At 43.8% G+C, this 21928-nt stretch overlaps 1 protein-coding gene across 1 annotated transcript in view; it reads left to right on the top strand.

Moving 5' to 3' along the window:
• The window catches only part of LOC126094833 (hemocyte protein-glutamine gamma-glutamyltransferase-like), a 369792-nt gene that overhangs the window by 264366 nt on the left and 83498 nt on the right, over window positions 1–21928 (top strand). The window contains exon 9 of the mRNA XM_049909430.1: window positions 18745–18842. Coding sequence (XP_049765387.1) covers window positions 18745–18842 — 98 coding nt within the window. The remainder of the gene's footprint in view (window positions 1–18744; window positions 18843–21928) is intronic.

The raw sequence follows: 21928 nt of genomic DNA, 5'->3' as shown, positions 1-21928 counted from the left end.
AAATGAGTCAGGGTGCATGAACGTAAAGCACAAGCCACTGTTCCAGCCGGAGCGTAACCTTTTCAATGCACATACGGACAGAACAACACACGTGGGCATAAAGGGAGCAGCAGATGCGTACCAAGCAAACTATAACTGGAAAGAGATAGAAACATGCGCATTGTTTTAAAATGAGGCCGCGTTCATTGTCAATACGTCCCAGATATGGCAGCACCGTACGGCAGATGGAATTTTATCGCCAGCGGCGAGAATGAGAACTGTTTTGAATACTTAAAATGGCGACGTTTTCCTTACTTGAACAGCGTGCAATCATTCGTTTTCTGAATTTGCGTGGTGTGAAACCAATTGAAATTCATCGACAGTTGAAGGAGACATGTGGTGATGGAGTTATGGATGTGTCGAAAGTGCGTTCGTGGGTGCGACAGTTTAATGAAGGCAGAGCATCGTGTGACAACAAACCGAAAGCCGGCCAGAGTGGCCGAGCGGTTAAAGGCGCTACAGTCTGGAACCGCACGACCGCTACGGTCGCAGGTTCGAATCCTGCCTCGGGCATGGATGTGTGTGATGTCCTTAGGTTAGTTAGGTTTAAGTAGTTCTAAGTTCTAGGGGACTTATGACCTCAACAGTTGACTCCCATAGTGCTCAGAGCCATTCGTCTACTAAGTGCTGCCCCTGTGGCATGTTGCCAAGCAATGTTGTCGCGCAACGACAGCATGAATGGGACTTTCTTTTCGTCGGTTGTGACAATGGATGAGACGTGGATGCCATTTTTCAATCCAGAAACAAAGCGCCAGTCAGCTCAATGGAAGCACACAGATTCACCGCCACCAAAAAAATTTCGGGTAGCTGCCAGTGCTGAAAAAATGATGGTGTCCATGTTCTGGGACAGCGAGAATGTAATCCTTACCCATTGTGTTCCAAAGGGCACTACGGTAACAGGTGCATCCTACGAAAATGTTTTGAAGAACAAATTCCTTCCTGCACTGCAACAAAAACGTCCGGGAAGGGCTGCGCGTGTGCTGTTTCACCAAGACAACGCACCCGCACATCGAGCTAACGTTACGCAACAGTTTCCTCGTGATAACAATTTTGAAGTGATTCCTCATGCTCCCTACTCACCTGACCTGGCTCCTAGTGACTTTTGGCTTTTTCCAACAATGAAAGACACTCTCCGTGTCTGCACATTCACCAGCCGTGCTGCTATTGCCTCAACGATTTTCCAGTGGTCAAAACAGACTGCTAAAGAAGCCTTCGCCGCTGCCATGGAATCATGGCGTTAGCGTTGTGAAAAATGTGTACGTCTGCATGGCGATTACGTCGAGAAATAACGCCAGTTTCATCGATTTGGGGTGAGTAGTTAATTAGAAAAAAGATCGGAGGCCTTAGAACTTGAATGCACCTCGTAACTTCCGATTCCTCCATTCTGAAACACTGTTGGTGCGGTGACGCCTTTGTGCGTAGTTCCATATATCCTTTGGCATGTTTTCATTATCCAGCCATTGTTCAACAAAATAGTCGCAAAAATCCTACAGTTTTTCATTATCTGGCGTGCTCTCCTGAATGCATAGCCACCCACCATCTAACATGTCCAGGGGAATGTGACCCAAAGCGGAACACAATCTTATGTGAAAACGAATTTCTTCGTTTTCCTTGTAGGCAGCAACAAAGCTGCAATTCTGTACTTGCCCCCACAAGCACTGATTGAAATTGTAGTTGCAGCCATTAATCTGTGCATCAGGAAACAAATGTGTTACTGATTAGATGACTGAAGCTTCAAAATCCATCATGATAGCTAAAGGATTCCATCCAGGTACGTTGCTCTTAACAGCTGTGAAAAAGCGATCGTACGTTTCTCCCTTTTTATTGGGTAGCAAGGCGTACACGGTTGGAACTGTGTTTGTTTCCTCCTCAGAACTAGAAATATCGGCACGAACAATAAATAACTGTCCAAACTGCTTGCTGTAGCTTTAGAATGTTCCATCGACAAAGAACGAACTGCAGTCTGTTAAACAGGAATTTCCTCTTTCGCTGGCGAACACCAATATCCTATCATTTGGTCGTCTGTCGTCATCTGCAAGTTAAAATTTGCTCCCATCATTCATTAGCGAATGATGTTATTGCAGAAATATTCCTGCAGCATCGGTCGGATCTTGCGTAGATCCCACGCTTTTTTGCCTGATGCGTTGCAGCGATCGTTTTGCAGTCCTGTGTGACGGGAGTGATGTGACGATGTCGTATCCTTGATTGAACAGCGGCCCTAATTCTTCGACGTAAACAGAAGAAACTAAAGTGTCCGTTGCTTTTCCACGCCTTTTCGCGTTTGCCACGTGTTTTAGCACTTCGTTGCAGAATACGTGTATGGCTGCCTTCGCCTAAAACTAAGTTGTTTCTGGTGGATAGTCTTCCTTTACACTTCTTGTTTATGTTTACGCACCGCCAATAACTTACACCTCCATTGTTGGTATATTCCACTATATACTGGTAACTGTTATAAATGACTAGAGGCTTCCCTTCCGTTGTCGTGGTGAAGTCCATATTTACAACAGCGGTACTGAACTGCGCTGTGCTACCTGTTTGGTGTCCCTGCAGACCGCCCCGCTACCTGTTCGGCCGGGTCTCCTCACAAATGTCGCTCCTCACAACTGACGTTCCTCACAAGTGTCCCAACCCCGCTAACCACAGCGCCACCTCGCCCTGTGCTGGGAGGGGAGTCAAACGCCGGACCTCACGGTCGGACGCCACAACAGGAAATCTCTGGTGCGAGAGTAAGTGACCTGTTACAGCTTCCGTAGGGCAACTGCACGATTTCTCCCCAACTGATTGGCAAGGAATTAGGTTAGATTCGGCGAGAGCGTGAATTTCGTATAAGCAGGGCTATGTCCACGTCATTTACAACTTGCTAAATACGCGCATAGCGCAAAATATTAGCCGCCCCTGAACCTTTCGGTTTCTATGCATGTGGTTTTTTCTCTATATCCGCCATATTCGAAGCGAGAGGAAACCAACAGTATTGATATTTAAAACAATTTTAATGCACTGAAGATATCGTGTATGGCCTCCTCGAGCACCCAGAATTTCTGCAAGACTACGTGCCATGTGTAACCTCGCCCTCACTTATCGACCTTAATGACAGTGAAAAATTAAACCGCGTGCACCTAATGGAAATTTGGGAAAAGCAGTCGTCACCGAGGTTAATTTGTCGGTAAAGAGGGAGGAAAGGGTTACATCTAAATGCAAATGAAATTGGTAGAAATTAATTTTGAGAAAAGGGTACAATTAATAAAGCAAGTAAATATGCGGTCGTCACGTTAACAATTGATTGGCGTTAATTAGATATTTGATATTTGGGGAAAATAACGGTCGCCAGTCCTATGGACAACTACTATAAAAACTGAAAATGAAAGATTAATGCACATATAATTAGCACTAAAAGCGTGGCAACTGAAGGTTGATACGTGCTGTGTGAAAACTGAATGTTTGTCAGAAGTAATAAATTTCGCTACACTCTGACTTAATTTAGCAAAAGAATTAATAAAACCAGAAAATAGAAAGTTAATTTAGTGACTGAAATAATAGTCAACTTTGTTGCTGAAGCACTACGAAATTCAATAAAATAAGGTTAGTCTTGGGCTACCTCAACAATCATATCAAAAGCTACTTGAATCTACACAATTTAGAAATAACAGATTTAACTTTGAACTTCTATTAAATGATTCGGAACAATTAACAACAGTACAATTTAGTACGTACCAAGCTGAGCTGCAGTCACAGGTAAGCTAAAATATGGTAACAAAACTCACACTCTTAATTTGTGCTTGTGTAATCTAAATATTGTAGCCAGCTATGAATACTTTAACTGAACTTCGAAATTAAAGCAGTGAAATGGAATGATATTACTTTAATGCTGGCGTATGAATTTCAACGACACTCCAGAAAAGAAAGGGACCCTGCTTGATAACGCAGTTGGGACAATGAGCAACAAAGGTTCATGCTAAGTTGCTGTATTTTTGTGATGCAACAGTTTGAAAAGCTGAGGTCTGCCATACAGTTCTAAAACTTTACGTGCTTTTAGTCTTCCTTGTTGGTTGATTGAAGCTTTGCAGTCGTCGATCGGGGAGGTGGCGACAGTCACTCATTGTCGGCCGTCGCTGTTGCAGAAGCTGGATGTTGGCGTGCCTTCTTCTCGACACGGTCACCAGGCGAAACGGGCTCTTGATATGCGCCAGCTAATGCTTCCCGTCACGACACCGTGTCAGAAACTATCATCGCAAGTCGAGCGCAATTACATGCTGCCAAACCCCGAAAGCGCGGCATCTCACGGGAGTGGCACACAACACACCTGCTCCACCGCCCTACTCCAGCCAGACTCCCCTCTGCCCACGCTCCACGCGGCCGAGTTCCCACTACCAAAGATCCTAAATACTTTGGTTCTCCACACGACCTATCGATGTATCCGTTCGATAGCATAGTTTTCCCTAGGCCAAACCCAGCGTAAAAATACAAATAATATTTACAAAACAAACCAATTATACATCGACATAAATGCATATATATATATATATATATATATATATATATATATATATATATATATATATATGTGTGTGTGTGTGTGTGTGTGTACAATAAAACAATTACAATCTATAAAGACACAGAATATATATATATATATATATATATATATATATATATATATATATATATATACTCCTGGAAATGGAAAAAAGAACACATTGACACCGGTGTGTCAGACCCACCATACTTGCTCCGGACACTGCGAGAGGGCTGTACAAGCAATGATCACACGCACGGCACAGCGGACACACCAGGAACTGCGGTGTTGGCCGTCGAATGGCGCTAGCTGCGCAGCATTTGTGCACCGCCGCCGTCAGTGTCAGCCAGTTTGCCGTGGCATACGGAGCTCCATCGCAGTCTTTAACACTGGTAGCATACCGCGACAGCGTGGACGTGAACCGTATGTGCAGTTGACGGACTTTGAGCGAGGGCGTATAGTGGGCATGCGGGACGCCGGGTGGACGTACCGCCGAATTGCTCAACACGTGGGGCGTGAGGTCTCCACAGTACATCGATGTTGTCGCCAGTGGTCGGCGGAAGGTGCACGTGCCCGTCGACCTGGGACCGGACCGCAGCGACGCACGGATGCTCGCCAAGACCATAGGATCCTACGCAATGCCGTAGGGGACCGCACCGCCACTTCCCAGCAAATTAGGGACACTGTTGCTCCTGGGGTATCGGCGAGGACCATTCGCAACCGTCTCCATGAAGCTGGGCTACGGTCCCGCACACCGTTAGGCCGTCTTCCGCTCACGCCCCAACATCGTGCAGCCCGCCTCCAGTGGTGTCGCGACAGGCGTGAATGGAGGGACGAATGGAGACGTGTCGTCTTCAGCGATGAGAGTCGCTTCTACTTTGGTGCCAATGATGGTCGTATGCGTGTTAGGCGCCGTGCAGGTGAGCGCCACAATCAGGACTGCATACGACCGAGGCACACAGGGCCAACACCCGGCATCATGGTGTGGGGAGCGATCTCCTACACTAGCCGTACACCACTGGTGATCGTAGAGGGGACACTGAATAGTGCACGGTACATCCAAACCGTCATCGAACCCATCGTTCTACCATTCCTAGACCGGCAAGGGAACTTGCTGTTCCAACAGGACAATGAACGTCCGCATGTATCCCGTGCCACCCAACGTGCTCTAGAAGGTGTAAGTCAACTACCCTGGCCAGCAAGATCTCCGGATCTGTCCCCCATTGAGCATGTTTGGGACTGGATGAAGCGTCGTCTCACGCGGTCTGCACGTCCAGCACGAACGCTGGTCCAACTGAGGCGCCAGGTGGAAATGGCATGGCAAGCCGTTCCACAGGACTACATGCAGCATCTCTACGATCGTCTCCATGGGAGAATAGCAGCCTGCATTGCTGCGAAAGGTGGATATACACTGTACTAGTGGCGACATTGTGCATGCTCTGTTGCCTGTGTCTATGTGCCTGTGGTTCTGTCAGTGTGATCATGTGATGTATCTGACCCTAGGAATGTGTCAATAAAGTTTCCCCTTCCTGGGACAATGAATTCACGGTGTTCTTATTTCAATTTCCAGGAGTGTATATATACATACAATAAAACAATTACAATCTATAAAGACACAGAAAAATGTTCAGGTAACAAAATAAGGAAAAAATTTGCAATAGATGGAAATAGGAGGATTTGCATTTCCACCGTTACACATGGACTCGACTAATGTCTGAAGTAGTGCTGGACGGAACTGAAACGAGACTCGTCCGACCAGGCAACATGTTGCCAGCCATCAACAGTCTAATGTCGATCTATACCGGCACAGGCGACGCGTAAAGCTTTGTGTCGTGCATTTATCAATGGTACACTAGTATCGATGATATTATGTTGATCGGTTCGGACGCTGACACTTTTTGGCGGCCCAACGTTGAAATCTGCAGCAATTTGTGGAAGGGTTGTACTTGTCACGTTGAACGATTGACTTCGGTCCTCGTTGGTCCCGTTCTTGCAGGATCTTTTTCCGGCCGCAGCAGTGTCGGAAATTTGATGCTTTACTCTATTCCTGATATTCGCGGCACGCTTGTGAAATGCTCGTACTGGAAAATCTCCACTTTATCGCTGCCTCGGAGATGCTGTGTCCCATCTCTCGTGCGCTGACTAAAACACAACGTTCAACCTCATTTAAATCTTAATAACCTGCCATTGTATCAGCAGTAACCGACCAAACACCTCCGCCATTCACTTGTTGTCTTATACAAGCGTTGCCGACCGCGGCACAGTATTCTGCCTGTTTACATAACTTTGCATTTGATTACGCTTGCCTGTATCACTTTTTCGGCGCTTCAGTATATATTATTTAATTTTCAGTCCCAGGTGCACATCTTATATTACCAGTTTCGATCTCCCTGGATCATCTTCAGATCTGTATGCACTGTTGAGCTAAACGTAAGGACGAAAGTAACGTTCACACGACGCGTCACTGTCAAGTAATGTGTAATGACACTTTTATTGAGAGGCAATAATCACAGGCAACTCATCGCGATTCATGATGGTTCCTTGGACATTAAGAAATGCGGGACATGGTCCTTAACAGGACGGGTAGCATTACATACTGTGCAATGTGTTGCCCTGGAAGGACGCTCATGCGGGAGAAGTTCAGTGTGTGTCGCACTAACGTTGACCTGACAGTGTACCGTGTTCGAAGGCTCGGAAGTCAGTAATCTCGTGCAACATTATGCCTCCCCGCGCCAAAACACTGGTCAGAGGAAAACGATCATGTTCGACAGTCCCCTTGGTGCATTAAGTGTTCCCGCCTCTCTTCATACGATGGTACTTCCAGCACTGTCTAACATGATCGCTCGCTTGTTCAGAGTGTTAACGGTCGGTGGAGGCAAAATGCTGCACTGGCTTTTGACCTCTAAAACCTGTAACGCTATCCTGACACTGTTGCACTTCTGCCTCGACCATCCAGCTGTTGTCAGCCAAGCTGGTTCAGGACTGGAACGCCATACCACACCAACGTTCTTTGCCAGCGTGGGAGTACGTTGTAGAGCATGCAATGCCGTCCCTGGTGATCACACGCCCTATTTAGAACCATGTCCCACCGTTTGTAACGTCCACGAGACCATCATGAACAGCGGTGACTTGAGCGCAGTTATTGGTTTTGAATAAAATCGTTATTTATGTTCGTCTCATTGTGCGTTTCTTTCAGTTACATTCTGCAGTATACTGTACCAGTTCCTTCCACATATGGTCAAAGTTTCATCGAGCAGTATTACTTGGCAGCAACTCATCACACGAAAGCTACTTTCGTCCTCAATTTTGCATACGAGTGTAGATGCTTCGTATCTGTATCAGAACCATTCATCAGAATACTGATTTGTAGTTGCGGTACAGACAGACGTGTTCTTGATGTAACTACATAGGCCTCAAGACTAATCAGGGTGACCAAAACTTGTATTAAAACAACGTGCACCTGAGACTGAAAAATAAACGATATGTTTGAAACAGTCATTCTACTGAGCAGCTGGGAGCGGTAGGGTGCTGCCTAAATAATCAAATAACATTCTTATCAGAAAATAGATTTATTCATAAATATCAGTTATGTAGTTTATTGTTTTAGCACACATCTAGCAACAATGACAGCTTTAATACATACATTCAAGTAGGTAACAAAAATTTGCAATCTGAAATTGTACAAGTTAACATAATTTGATTTTAAGCTCTCCAGTCCTTTGTTTCCATCTGTAGCGGGCAAGCACATATGAACTGAAACAAAGAGGAAAACATCTTCATCAGCAAATTAGCTACTAATGAAGCTAACGCAGATGGATGTTTGGTCATAGCCGCAGACCAGACACAACACTACAAGAACAGTGGACAATGATCAAAATATATATCTAAAATTGACGACACAACGCCAAAATGACTTAAATAAGGAGCCATTGGCACTAATGAATAACTTTAACAGAACGCTCACACTATAAGAGGCGTGGACATTCATAAAAACATGTACAATTGGGTACTAATAACACTTCTCCACAGCCACTTTGCGTCTGGGATCTGATAAATCAGTTAGTACGGATTTAGGAGTGTAGAATCCGAAACTACCTTTCACAATGTTCTAGCAAGTAAGCTTTTTCAGTTTTTAAGGGTATTTTGTTGTTTATTTTTCATCTTTCGCTGTTTACTCTTCCTTTGTATAGGTGTCTAATGTTCTTTTATTTTAGTATAGGAAGACCTAAAAAGCTTCAATGAATTTCAGGCGTTCTAAACATCATAAACTGTACTTACCTGATCGCAAGATAATTCATTGTGCAAAAGAGTCGTTACGATCTAATGCATATTGAAACAAGCATGGTGCAGTTTTCATCATACTTACCTCGGTCCAAATGTATGTTGCGAGTCTTTGTTACATCATCGAGTGTCCGTTGTGTGAGATGGTTGACTAATGTGATGTTTAAAACTTACAGAGGTAAGTCCTTATTGTCTAAATGAAACCAACAAGTTTTAATATGGGTGTGGAAAATTCACCAAAAAATCTCAAAGAAAACAACTGATTGAGTTACGAAAGAGTATAAATTGTAGTTTGATTGTCCTCTTGTTGATCAGATAAGAATTTTGCACTTTATATTGCCTGCATATCCTGTACAACTAATTTAACCGAATGGTTGAAAGCTAAACAATGAGTCATGCCATTCGCTGTTCCAATGGTATGGCGTGAGCATAAAGACCATTTCTCACGCTCGTCCTTCTCCTTCACAAACACTGCAGGTCATTCACGCGAAACTGAACATAAAGTTTCCAGCCGCGTCTTCAGTGCATTTGCAACCTTTGACACCAAATTCACAAATATCGAATTATATGCTTGTCCTCTTTGAAAGCAACTCTGAATGGCTTTGTGGGCAACAAAAGAGACCGTAACTACGTTTCTGTTGTGAGTGATCCGTTAGCCAGCTTCAAGGACCTAGGTTATAGATCTCGTTTAAAATTCACTTGTTACATTCAAGATTTGGGAACCGTAAGCGATGAGCAGATTGAATGCTGTTACAAAGAGATCCGTGTTGTGAACTAATGTAGAACTTCTATTGCCATAATATCCGTATGTACTTATTAAGTTTGTAAGTGTTCAATATGTATTTATTGTTTGTTTTAATGCTGAAGATGTTCGCCAATACTGTTTTTGATTCTGCTGTGTAACAATGAAAAGTGATGTGATAGAGAAAACAGATTTTAGCAGAGAATTCAGCGCCCCAAAATTGTGTAAATACACCCATTTACAAACAAGATGCAGAAAAAAGGTTAAATTTGTTGACGCATAATTGCTTAACATGATCCAGAACACCCACACTAAAGCCCAACAGATCTCAGTGCGAAGTAGTGAGCAATTACAGTTAATCTGAACCTGAATCCCACTGACATTCGATTGAGAAAGAACAGTATTAAACAAATGTGTAACGATAAAACGTATATCAATAAATCGAAAAACCGCCCATCAGCATACCACTAACAGAATATATGCAACATAAGCAGATAGAACTCTTAGCAAAGTACACCACTTGCGTTGTTAGCAATGTAATAAAAATGTATGTACATATAATAAAAAACAGAACACCGTAGTGGGCTCGATTAGGACAAAAAACTGAACTTACCTGCATGCTGAACACGTGTTAGAAGCACAACCGGCAGTCTCCACGAATTATGCACCATGCAAAAGCCGTAAAGGCCATGTGCGCACATAAGGCTGAGGTAAATCGCGGACATAGCCGCCAGTAAACACGTCTTAGCAAGTGGTCATCTGGAGCTCAGAGTGAAAATACATTAACGTATTCGCCATAGGTGGCTCAAGGGAAACACGCACAGTAGAATGAACTTTAAAAATGTCATTGAACTTATACAATCAACTCCGGCAGAAGGAAGTATTAAACACACAAACGTCAGTAAGATTAAGCCTTGAATACTTATCGAACAAATGAAGCACTCTGGCTCAAACTGATTACGACCTGAATATTTAACAAAGAGCCTACAACAAGCTAATTATATTATCTGGACTAAAAAATGTAAGGCTAAAGGCCTGTAACTACTATTACGTAAGTTTGCGCTGAAACGCTTATGAGATCAAAGAGACTTCTCCTACAATTAAAGCAAACAGATATTGATATTGCGAGCGAGACTGTCACAGTCTCCCGGATCGCTGGAACTTTTCGTGTGAAGACTTCGAGTAAGAACATCACACTACCATAGGTAGTAAGAAATGTTCACTTGGTTAAAGACCCTAGAGGACGAGCCACAGTGAACGTTCAGAAGATGTGACAAAAATCTAAGTACTGCATGATACTGACAGTGATCAATAGAAAATTTTTATGTTGCCCAATGGCCAGTCACAATAATGATGTCCATATCTTCGGCCCAGAAGGCCACATCATAGGTTGGGGGTGTGCAGGCAGCCACAGATAGTGATGACGGCGTAATGCTGGCTCTGTTCCTGATAGAAGAAATGCGAGTGCATTCGGCGCCTTGACCACTTGGAATAAACTGGCCACTGGCCTGCGTACAGCCCCCAGCTGCATGGATACAGTTGGTCCTGCTTCTTGCCACGTGATCGGTGTAAGACAGATGTTAGTGTGCCAGCGTTCCCTGTCGGCGCTTAGTTTGCCATCTGGTGGCCATGTGTAATGTGGCAGCCCTCATGTGTCATCTGCTAGGAAGCCCGTTGTCTGCATAGCTTAGATGTAATGTGTGTTGCTGGTAGAGTAGGCGTAAGCCAACGATACAGCACACCCTACAGCAGCGAATAAGATGCTCACCAAAGAAGACCATCCGCTTCCACTGCACCACTCTGCCTGTGTGTGTGCAGGTAATTAACAGCAGGGTGAAACCAGAGCCATCCTGCTTTTGAGCAACGTCTTTCCCACCCAAGTGAATCTGGAAATTCAGACTTGCATTCAAAATACAACCTGGTTCAGGCAGGTGCTCGCAGCCATCAGATCCCACGTAGCCCACAATCGGAGCTGCTTGAAGCCAATGACCGAGACCAGCCTGATCCAGAGAGGCTCAAGACGACGTGCCAGACCACGAGCATGCCCCCTGGTGGGATGCCAAGCAGGACATTGCTTGGTGACCAGCAGAGAGGTAACATTTCTGTTTCGATTAGATATCGAAAGTGTCCATGGTTCAATATTAAAATTGTTTTAAACTTTTTTGTTCCTAACTTTTCGTCAAGATCTGTATTGGACATCTTCAGATGTGTTCCTGGCCCCACTGAGTCTTGCCGATTGACAGTTCACACACAGGAGAGCTGCATAAGTACTGTCAAACTAGGGCGTGGTAGAAGTTTTCATTTGATCAGTAGAGATTATCAGACATAATTTTTGACAACGATTCGTGAGTCAGAGATAAAACTTATTTATTGATACTACTGTCTACATGTAAGTATATTTCATAGTTTTTTGCTTTCTATTACAATTGGCCTTATGTTTACATATTTTATCCTTTCTCCATATACTCGATAATATGTCCTTAGGTGTATAATTATTTGAGCTCAGAACACTATTTTTTTCTGAATTCGGTACCTATAGTCTTGAAAATTCTATTTGAGATGGCTCTGAGCACTATGGGACTTAACATCTGAGGTCATCAGTCCCCTGGAACTTATAACTACGTAAACCTAAGGACATCACACACATCCATGCCCGAGGCAAGATTCGAACCTGCGACCGTAGCGGTCGCGTGGTTCGAGACTGAAGCACCTAGAACCTCACGGCCACATCGGCCGGCTATTTGAGATGTTTTAATTTGGCGTGTTGATGTTCTAGTATCGAAATTCTTTTGTATCTGCCCACCATACTCTTATTCGCAACCATTTTTTTTGGGGATGATGGAGTTTTTATAAAAATATCTGTCTGTATGCATATATTTCGAAGAATTTTGTGTTTGTTCGTTTCTGCGGTCCGTATCATAAGTCATACGTCCGTGAAGGATATTCCGTTTACATTTTCCATTTCCATGGTAAACTTGAACTATACCTCCCTTTTCATCAACAAAGTACAGCATGAAAAAGTAAGGCTTCCTTGAGACCAACTTTTCTATATATATATATATATATATATATATATATATATATATATATATATATATATATATATATATATATATATATATTCAGCACTGAACTTCAAGCACGTAAAATGGAGCTCAAGAATGATCATAAACACAAGAAAATGGTCCAAATTACGTTCAAACTCCGGAGTGCTAGGAACATAACCCAGAGGCAACCAATTTAAAATCATAACACTTTATTACAGTACTTTACATTTATTAAATAGCTGCAAACAAAAAAACATTACTAATTACAAAGCAATTATAAAACAAGCACAACGTGGCCCCCAGGCCCCATGTTATGCTACCTGCAGTATCACGAACAGTCCAGATACAGACAGGTACAGGTAACTTCCAAAATAAGGAACGAGCACACCTGTAGCAACAAATTTGCAAAACAATTTGCGAACGGTTACTGTGGTAAGGTAGTGGGCCAATGATCGCAAATCAAAGCAATTAAGTAATGATCTGTTGTAATAAGCTCGGCACCGCCTAAGATAGCTCCGTAAAATACCAATCACACAAATGCTTTAAAACAAGTTTAACGTAGCATATAATAATAAAACCCTTGTCTTGCACGCCAGCATATCGGCTAATGCAGATAAGATGTAAAATTCAGATAACCCTAATAGAAGTCAGTGGTGTTAGGAACAGGTCAAAATCCACTGAAACAATTTAAACACGGGGAATTAACAAAGTCTTACAAATGTGCAGATGCTCACCTTTATCATAACAAAGTGGCGTACACCTTTATTCAACCTCATAAAAAAATAACTTCCCAGCAGCCAAAGCGCCTTCCACGGTGACACCACCTAAGGACGCTTAGCACCCACCCTATTTTACTTTCGCGAGCCACATAATGACACCGAGCATCGCGATAACAGCGGCGAATTCAGACCACCACAACGTGGAGTTTCCTTCATGCCAAGCGCCGTATCTCCCTGCAAATCCATACACGGTAGGTTAATAATACCTGACGTCATTGCTCAGTCTCCGCTACTGTCTACCACAAACTACCTGATAGATGTAGATGTAGATCTCTCTACGTAAACTTCGGCCCCTCACCATTTAGTGCCTACCATAAGCCCAAATTCGGGTGAGGCACGCTTGGCATGTAAATCGGCACATACACCTGCTCGCATCACACACGTTCACCTGCTCGTGTCACACTGCCCGTCTCCGGTCTGTCTTTTCATTCTTAAGCCGTCGGCACACAGACCGTGCTGTCGGACGTTAACGTTGAACGTGCCAAGTTCAACGTGCTGCTGAACGCTCAGGAACGATGCGACTTGTGCATACGGTACGTGGGCCCCAACGTGGTATACGCGATCGCAATGCACTCCACCGGCAGTTGAGGGATGTTTCTAGTTCGTAAATCACACTGTTTACTCAACGGGCGCGCGTAAAATTCCCACGTTAGCTCTATTAAAATGCACATTTCTTCCATCGTCCACGAAAAGGAAAGCACCATGTCCAATTAATAAAGACACAGGCTTATAAAAGTTCCATTACAAACAGTGCGTTACAAATTTGGAATACTTTTCCGAATAAGATAAACATTATTTCATCATTCCCACATTTTAGTAAAACCCCAAGGTCACTCTTACTTGATCACTGTTCCTACCCAGTAGCAGAACCTTTGCAACATGTGAATTACGAAGCGTAAAAGAAAAAGGAGCAAAATATCTGTATACAGGTAGCGCAAGCTGTCCTGTAGATTAAGCCAATCGAACAAAGTCACCCCTCAAAAAAAAAAAGGTGAACTTGCATTTACATAACATTAAATATTATAGTCTATAGTTATATTAAAATAATAATAAAGTATCAGAACCTAATAAAAACGTGAATGTTACGACAAAAAAAAATGGTTGTGTCAGGACGCGAACCACCGCCCCAGCAAAAAAACTCATTACAGGACAAGGACGCTATTAATTACGCTTTTTTTTGTTGTTGTTCATCGTTGTGTTTGTTCGTTGCGGACGTCGCATGGCATCCGTTAAAGCTCGTTTGTTGATCTTTCGACTCAGTTTTTTTTATTACAGAGGCCAACCAGCTCTCTGACCGAACACGCTCAGCTACCGTGCCGGCTGGTCCAATTTCGCACCTTTCGTGTCTACTCACAGTATGTTACCACTTGCTAAAAACCTTAATCGAAGATATGTTACTAACTGAAATTTAATTATAACAAATTATACCAAGAACAATGCGTTTTGGGTGGATCTTCAGTGTGTCGCTGCCTTCTAACAGTCTACTCTCATTATATGCAAGTTACAATAATTCTTTTGCCACGAATATGATGTTTCTCATTATTTTATTGGAACGAATCACACAGTTAACAACGGGTTTTGCAGTGATTCTCAATTTGCTGGTGCTCGGAACGGCATATATACATATAGGCTTGAAATGAATGCCAATATGGCGTCTCACAACTGAAGGGAGACGGCGTGCTTGTGACGTAGGTGGCGTTGTGCCTTCTCATTGGTCAACGCTCAGACGCACGCTCAGAATATCTGACATGCCAGATATTGCTCTGCACGTTCGGAAAGATTGCCGAGCGTGCTATTCCACGCTGTGACGTCAGAAACTCGGCACGCTCAACGCTCAACGTTCGAATGCTCGGTCCGTGTGCCGACGCCTTTAGAAGACGTCGGCGCTCCATGCCCGCCACCTCGCGGTGAGCAATACATCGCAATAGGAAAGCAGCAGTCTGTGATGGTCCGTCTCGAACTGGATTTTTGGGTTTATATTGTTTGACTAGCGAAACGTCCACCTCCCACAAATGAGAGGTCAGAACGGAAGAATGCCAAGCGAAGGCCCTGGGTTCAGCTCCCCGCCAAGTCTGAGATTCTCGCCGCTTAGGAAGAGGGTGTTGTGTTGTCTTCATCATCATTTCACCCTCATCGTCATGCAAGTCTCCGAAGCGGTGTCAACTAAATAATCTAGCACCAGGTGACCGGTCTACCCGCCGGGTGACTCTAGCCACGAACACATGATCATTAACTAACATAATCCTTCAGAAACTTTTTTGTGATCAGCGTCAGAAACATAAAAGTTCCACGGATCACGATCATAAAACCAGAAATATTCACCAGCAGCTAACAGAGTCTTCACCGCATCATTAAAACAGTCGCATTAGTTATCAGACAACACTGGTTCCCTTAGAGGGCTGTAAGTCGTGTAGAAATGATACAAGGAGTCACGTGACCTTTCACCGCCTGGCGATAGTCATATCAGTGAGGTGGTGTGTACGTGGCAGTCGGTTTTATGGAATCAGAGCACTAAGATGTTTCGATGTGAAGACGTGTAAGAATGGCACAAGAGAGCTACTATATCTGCTAGAGCTACTGTATCTGCTCTTCCCCATCTTCAACCGTGAACGATGTTAGCCAATTTGTTGGTGGAATGAGATTTTCACTCTGCAGCGAAGTGTGCGCTGATATGAAACTTCCTGGCAGATTAAAACTGTGTGCCCGACCGAGACTCGAACTCGGGACGTTTGCCTTTCGCGGGCAAGTGCTCTACCAACTGAGCTACCGAAGCACGACTGACGGCCGGTACTCACAGCTTTACTTCTGCCAGTATCTCGTCTCCTACCTTCCAAACTTTACAGAAGCTCTCCTGCGAAACTTGCAGAACTAGCACTCCTGAAAGAAAGGATATTGCGGAGACATGGCTTAGCCACAGCCTGGGGGATGTTTCCAGAATGAGATTTTCGCTCTGCAGCGGAGTGTGCGCTGATATGAAACTTCCTGGCAGATTAAAACTGTGTGCCCGACCGAGACTCGAACTAGGGACCTTTGCCTTTCGCGGGCAAGTGCTCTACCAACTGAGCTACCGAAGCACGACTCACGGCCGGTACTCACAGCTTTACTTCTGCCAGTATCTCGTCTTCGCAGGAGAGCTTCTGTAAAGTTTGGAAGGTAGGAGACGAGATACTGGCAGAAGTAAAACTGTGAGTACCGGCCACGAGTCGTGCTTCGGTAGCTCAGTTGGTAGAGCACTTGCCCGCGAAAGGCAAAGGTCCCGAGTTCGAGTCTCGGTCGGGCACACAGTTTTAATTTGTTGGTGTATGACAATCGGTTTCAAACCCTACAGGAAAGGCTGTTGTTAATGGATGGCGGTCCATCCCAACGAGTTTCAGAGCGAACACAGCAAAGGGAACGGCATGCAATGCATATTTGGGCTGGATACCTCGCAAAAGGCCATTGCCCACAGTGAACCATAAAGCTGCACGTCTTCTTGGTTCAAACAATAGACAAACTCGACAGTCACTGGCTGGAGACTCGTATAGTGTGGTCCGACTAGACGTGGTACTGTCTCTTTCCGGATGACGCACGACATCCAGTGCAACGACGACAAAACAAAGTGTATCATCCCCATTGTGCGGAGAATAGGACTGGAGATGGGTTTGTAAGATCTAGGAGGTGTTTCTGGTTTTGGTCTACTCACTTAGTTTTCCATGAACATAAACTAGCGTGTTTGTTTCAACATTCCCGTCGACCTTACGCATGTTCCTCCTTGTTGGGGGTTCTGGACTCCTATCCTGCACGAAGGCAGTCGGACGATGGTGGAAATTGTTACTTTTACCTCTCTACTCGTACTCGTGGCTCTCTTATTAGCAGGAAACATCCAGTCATTCTCTCCTCTTTGCTGCTGCTATAAATTTAGGACTACAGAATTTCACTCAGATCGCGATCTGTTGCATTTGTACCTAATAAATATAACTTTTTTACAATTACTTGAAGGACGATAAGTGCTTATTCAGAATAAGCTGATGAAAGTAATCGAATAGTGACATGGACGTATACAGATGGCGATAGTATCGCGTACGCAAGGTAGAAAAGAGAGTGCATTACCGGAGCTGTCATTTGTGAAAAGGTTTCCGATGTGATTATGGCCGCACGACGGGGAGTTAACATGCTTTGAACTCGGAACGGTATTTGCAGCTAGGTGCATGGGACATCCATTTCGGAACTCGTAAGGGTATTCAGTATTCCGAGATCCGTCAAGAGTGGGCCCAGAATACCATACTTCAGGGCTTATCTCTCACCACGGACAACGCAATGGTCGACAGCCTTCACTTTACGACCGAGAGCAGCGGCGACCGCGTAGACTTGTCAGTGCTCAGAGAAAAACAGTACTGAGAGAAATAACAGTAGAAATCAAAGTGGGACGTGCGACGAACGTATCCGTTAGGAAAGTGCGACGAAATTTGGGCTTAATGGCCTATGGCAGAATACGACCCACGCGAGTGCCTTTGCTAAGTCCATGGCCGCCTGCAGTGCCTCCAGTCGGCTCGTGACCATGTAGGTTGGACCCTAGACGACTTGAAAACCGCGCCCTGGTCAGATGAGTTCCAATTTCAGTAGGTAAAAGCTGATGGCGAGGTTCGAATGTGTCAATAAGGTACTGGGCAAGCTGCTGGGGGCTCCACAATGGTGTGAGCCGTGTTGACGTGCAATTGACTGGATCCTCTGGTTCAAATGAATCGATCGTTGACTGTAAATGGTTATTTTCGGCTACTTGGAAACCATTTACAACCAAACAACGACGTAACTTTTATGGATGACAATGCGCCTTGTCATCAGGTCACAATTGCTCACAATTGGTTTGAATATGGACAATTCGAGTGAATAATTTGTCCACCAAGATCGCCCTAGATGAATCCTATCGAAAACTTGTCCGACATAATGGGGAGCTCAGTTCGTACACATAGTCCTACTCTGGCAAACCTTTCGCGGTTATGGACAGTTATACAGGCAGCGTGGTTCAGTATTTCCGCAGGGGACTTCCAGCGATTGGTTGCATCCATCCCACTGCTGCAGTGCTGTGGACAAAAGAAAGTCGGACACGATATTAGCAGGTATCCTATTACTTTGTCGCCTCAGTGCACGTCGCCTAGCGCTAGAAAGCAGTCACCTCCGTCTTCTACAACGCGTAGAATGCCAGAGAGCGATATATCAACATCTAAAAATCTGTATTTGTTCCAAAAAAAAATGGCTAAGCGAGTAATTTTTAACATAGTTGGAAATTAATAATATCACGGCTGAATGATGTATGATGAATGAAAAATCGAAAAATGTTAACATGTCTCCTTTTATCTGTTTCAGCATTGGTCGCATGATACTAACGAAAGCGCCGTGGATCTTTGACCCGAACGGCGACAAAGATCGGGAGGAAATTACTGACCAGTACAAATACAAAGAAGGTGAGCATCCTTTCAAACCATCTATCGACGACAGTTTTGCTTCATACATTATGACTCTGGAACTGTCATTCAAAATTCATTGAGAGCACTAACTGAACAACATATACTGTATAACATGCGAGTATTTCCGAACTGCATGAAGCTGTTTCTTTTAGTATGATTCACCCTAAACATTTCTGCACATTTGGGAAACTAATAACTGTAGAAGTGGAGAATGTAATTAGATTACAACTACTTTCAACCCTCTGAAACAGAATGGCCATCAATATTACAACCAGGAATGCGGTGGCCACTTACTGAAAGCAAAATTGTAAGTCATTTTACTACTGTATAAGTCATAGGAGGAAGTAGAATTCTGAAGAGATATTTGTAAACATTCATTCAATTAAGGGATGATACTAAAAACACCTTTGAAGGCAGGTCAGTATAGGTACTGACAGTGCAAACACAGGTTGTTTGATACAGAACACTAATTCCTAATGATTCTGTGTGTTCCCTGGATTTTTCCCGAACTTCTTACAACAACTTTCTGTCGAAATGGTTACACATAATGATGTAATTTATAGTTTTCTTTCCTAATTCCAAATGTTTTTGTAATTAAATGGTTCAAATGGCTCTGAGTACTATGGGACTTAACTTCTGAGGTCATCAGTCCCCTAGAACTTAGAACTACTTAAACCTAACTAACCTAAGGACATCACACACATCAGTGCCCGAGGCAGGATTCGAACCTGTGACCGTAGGCGTCGCGCGGTTCCAGACTGTAGCGCCTAGAACCGCTCGGCCACCACGGCCGGCTTTTGTAATTATCCTTCTTATTTTTCTTCGTTCTATAGTTTCATTCGGTTACCTATCTCTTCTTTTTTTCCGTCTATCTTGCGTAGTTGTGCTCATCTACAACCTCTGTAAATATCTACTTCGTGGATATTTATGACGTCTTCATTACAGTAATTTTAACGACGTGTCACTCTCCAAAACCGACATCATTGCATACAAATCACTTTATTTATGAAAATACAAAGTACAGTCACCAACGAACTTTACATATTCACATACTCCTTTACCTTTAACCCAAATGAATACGACTCATTTAGAGATATTTTTCTCTTATTACGTGTATACAAAGACAATGCTGACGTAGACATATAAGCAGATTTACCAAAGTCTTTATTTGCAAGTTCTGCCATATGGTACGTAAGATAGGCAATAATGTCTCTATCAACAAAACTTTCAAGTCCTGGAACAGTGGGTACTCCTGTACCTCCACGCACAATGGCTACAGTAAGCCAACCATTACCATTACCAAAGTCTTTATTTGCAAGTTCTGCCATATGGTACGTAAGATAGGCAATAATGTCTCTATCAACAAAACTTTCAAGTCCTGGAACAGTGGGTACTCCTGTACCTCCACGCACAATGGCTACAGTAAGCCAACCATTACCTTGTGAAAATGTATCATTGATATCAATACTAAAATTAAGTCTGCAACCACAGAAAACATATGGTCCGTCGACAAGTGCGGTAGCAGCAACGCTCTTAACTGGTATGCGGTTCTTCTTGTCTCCAGCTGTTGTGGCGACCTTGTGCTTGGACTACATATTTCAGCCTGCCTGAGAAAAGTCAGTGCAGTAGTGTCAAATGAGGCACGTTGTGCCAAGCGAAAGCGAGTCAGGCAACCATCGTATTATTAGTGTCACTTACATCAACACTTCAATGCGTATATTTTGCCCGTAAAGTCTTCTTAAACCAAGTAGGGAGCACTCACGTTATCTCTAATAACCCAGCAGCAAACGTTGACACTCCACTGCCTCCTTCGTTCAGTCTGCCAGAGCCGACTGTCATAGGCCCCATACAACATTCTTCCTACGTTCAGCTTTCTATAATTTTTAAAGGTAAAAATGATACTTGACTAAAGAACCTGTTGTCACGAAGTCATACCAGAACCGAGTGACAGAACTCCATGCGTCTTTTCGGAAACCCGTTAATTAACCTCCCGGTCAAGTGACACATAACAGGATGGAAGCTGTTAGTGCGCAAACTGAAGAAAACCTTGGACTCTTGTGACCTGAATTTCTCTTGGCCTATACAATATTCAAATAACTTATGAGAACGCAGTTGGGTGACGTCGTCGATATTTCAACTGGAGCGCAAACTCTCATTTTCAAGGCAAAACAGGAGCAAGGAGACACAATGTAAAGGAATTTAATACCGCGGTTTGCAGAGCAATTTCGGAAAGATAAAACAAACACATACACAATGTCTGTCTGTCTCTCTCTCTCTCTCTCTCTCTCTCTCTCTCTTTCTGTGTGTGTGTGTGTGTGTGTGTGTGTGTGTATGTATGTGTATAAATACTAGCACCACCACGGAACCAACGATGACCGATGTCAGAAGTTGTCGATACTGAAAATTAATAACCAACAGAACAGGTAGCATTAACAAATAGGAGGGGTAGCATTAACAAGAGAGGTAGCAGGATTCCATGCAGTATTTGAACGTACACATCGATCTCTAGTTAAAATCTGAACGAGTTTTTAAAACACTTGAATTTCATTAAGAGCATCTCGATTATTACTATCGCGAGACAGGAGATTGAGAGAGCCACGGATATGATAAACACCAGTTTGGGTGTTAATCATGAAAACAAAGGCGTTTTTCCTTGCGGCAGTATGATCTCACGAAATTTCAATCACCAGCTTTCTTCTCAGAATGTGAAGATATTTTTTTGGCACCCACCCACACAGGGAGGAATTATCCTCATAACAAAATAAGGAATATCAGAGCTCGTACGAAAATATTTAAATGTTCATTCTTCCCGCGCGCTGTTCAGGAGTGGAACGGTAGAGAAGTAACTTGAAAGTGGTTCGATGAACCTTCTGCCAGGCACTTAATTGTAAATTGCATTGTAATGATGGAGATGTAGATGAGTCCAACGGAATATTTCTTTCACGATGGAGGTGGGAAAGGATGGCTACCTTCCCTTCAATGGCTACCTTCCCTTCCCTCATTTGCCGGCCGGTGTGGCCGAGCGGTTCTAAGCGCGTCAGTCTGGAACCGCGCGACCGCTACGGTCGCAGGTTCGAATCCTG

This window comes from Schistocerca cancellata, chromosome 8 (genome assembly GCF_023864275.1).
Source record: "Schistocerca cancellata isolate TAMUIC-IGC-003103 chromosome 8, iqSchCanc2.1, whole genome shotgun sequence".
NCBI classification, from domain to species: Eukaryota; Metazoa; Arthropoda; class Insecta; order Orthoptera; family Acrididae; genus Schistocerca; species Schistocerca cancellata.
Note: the sequence above shows the minus strand (reverse complement) of the source record. Positions and strands in the feature narration are given on the sequence as shown.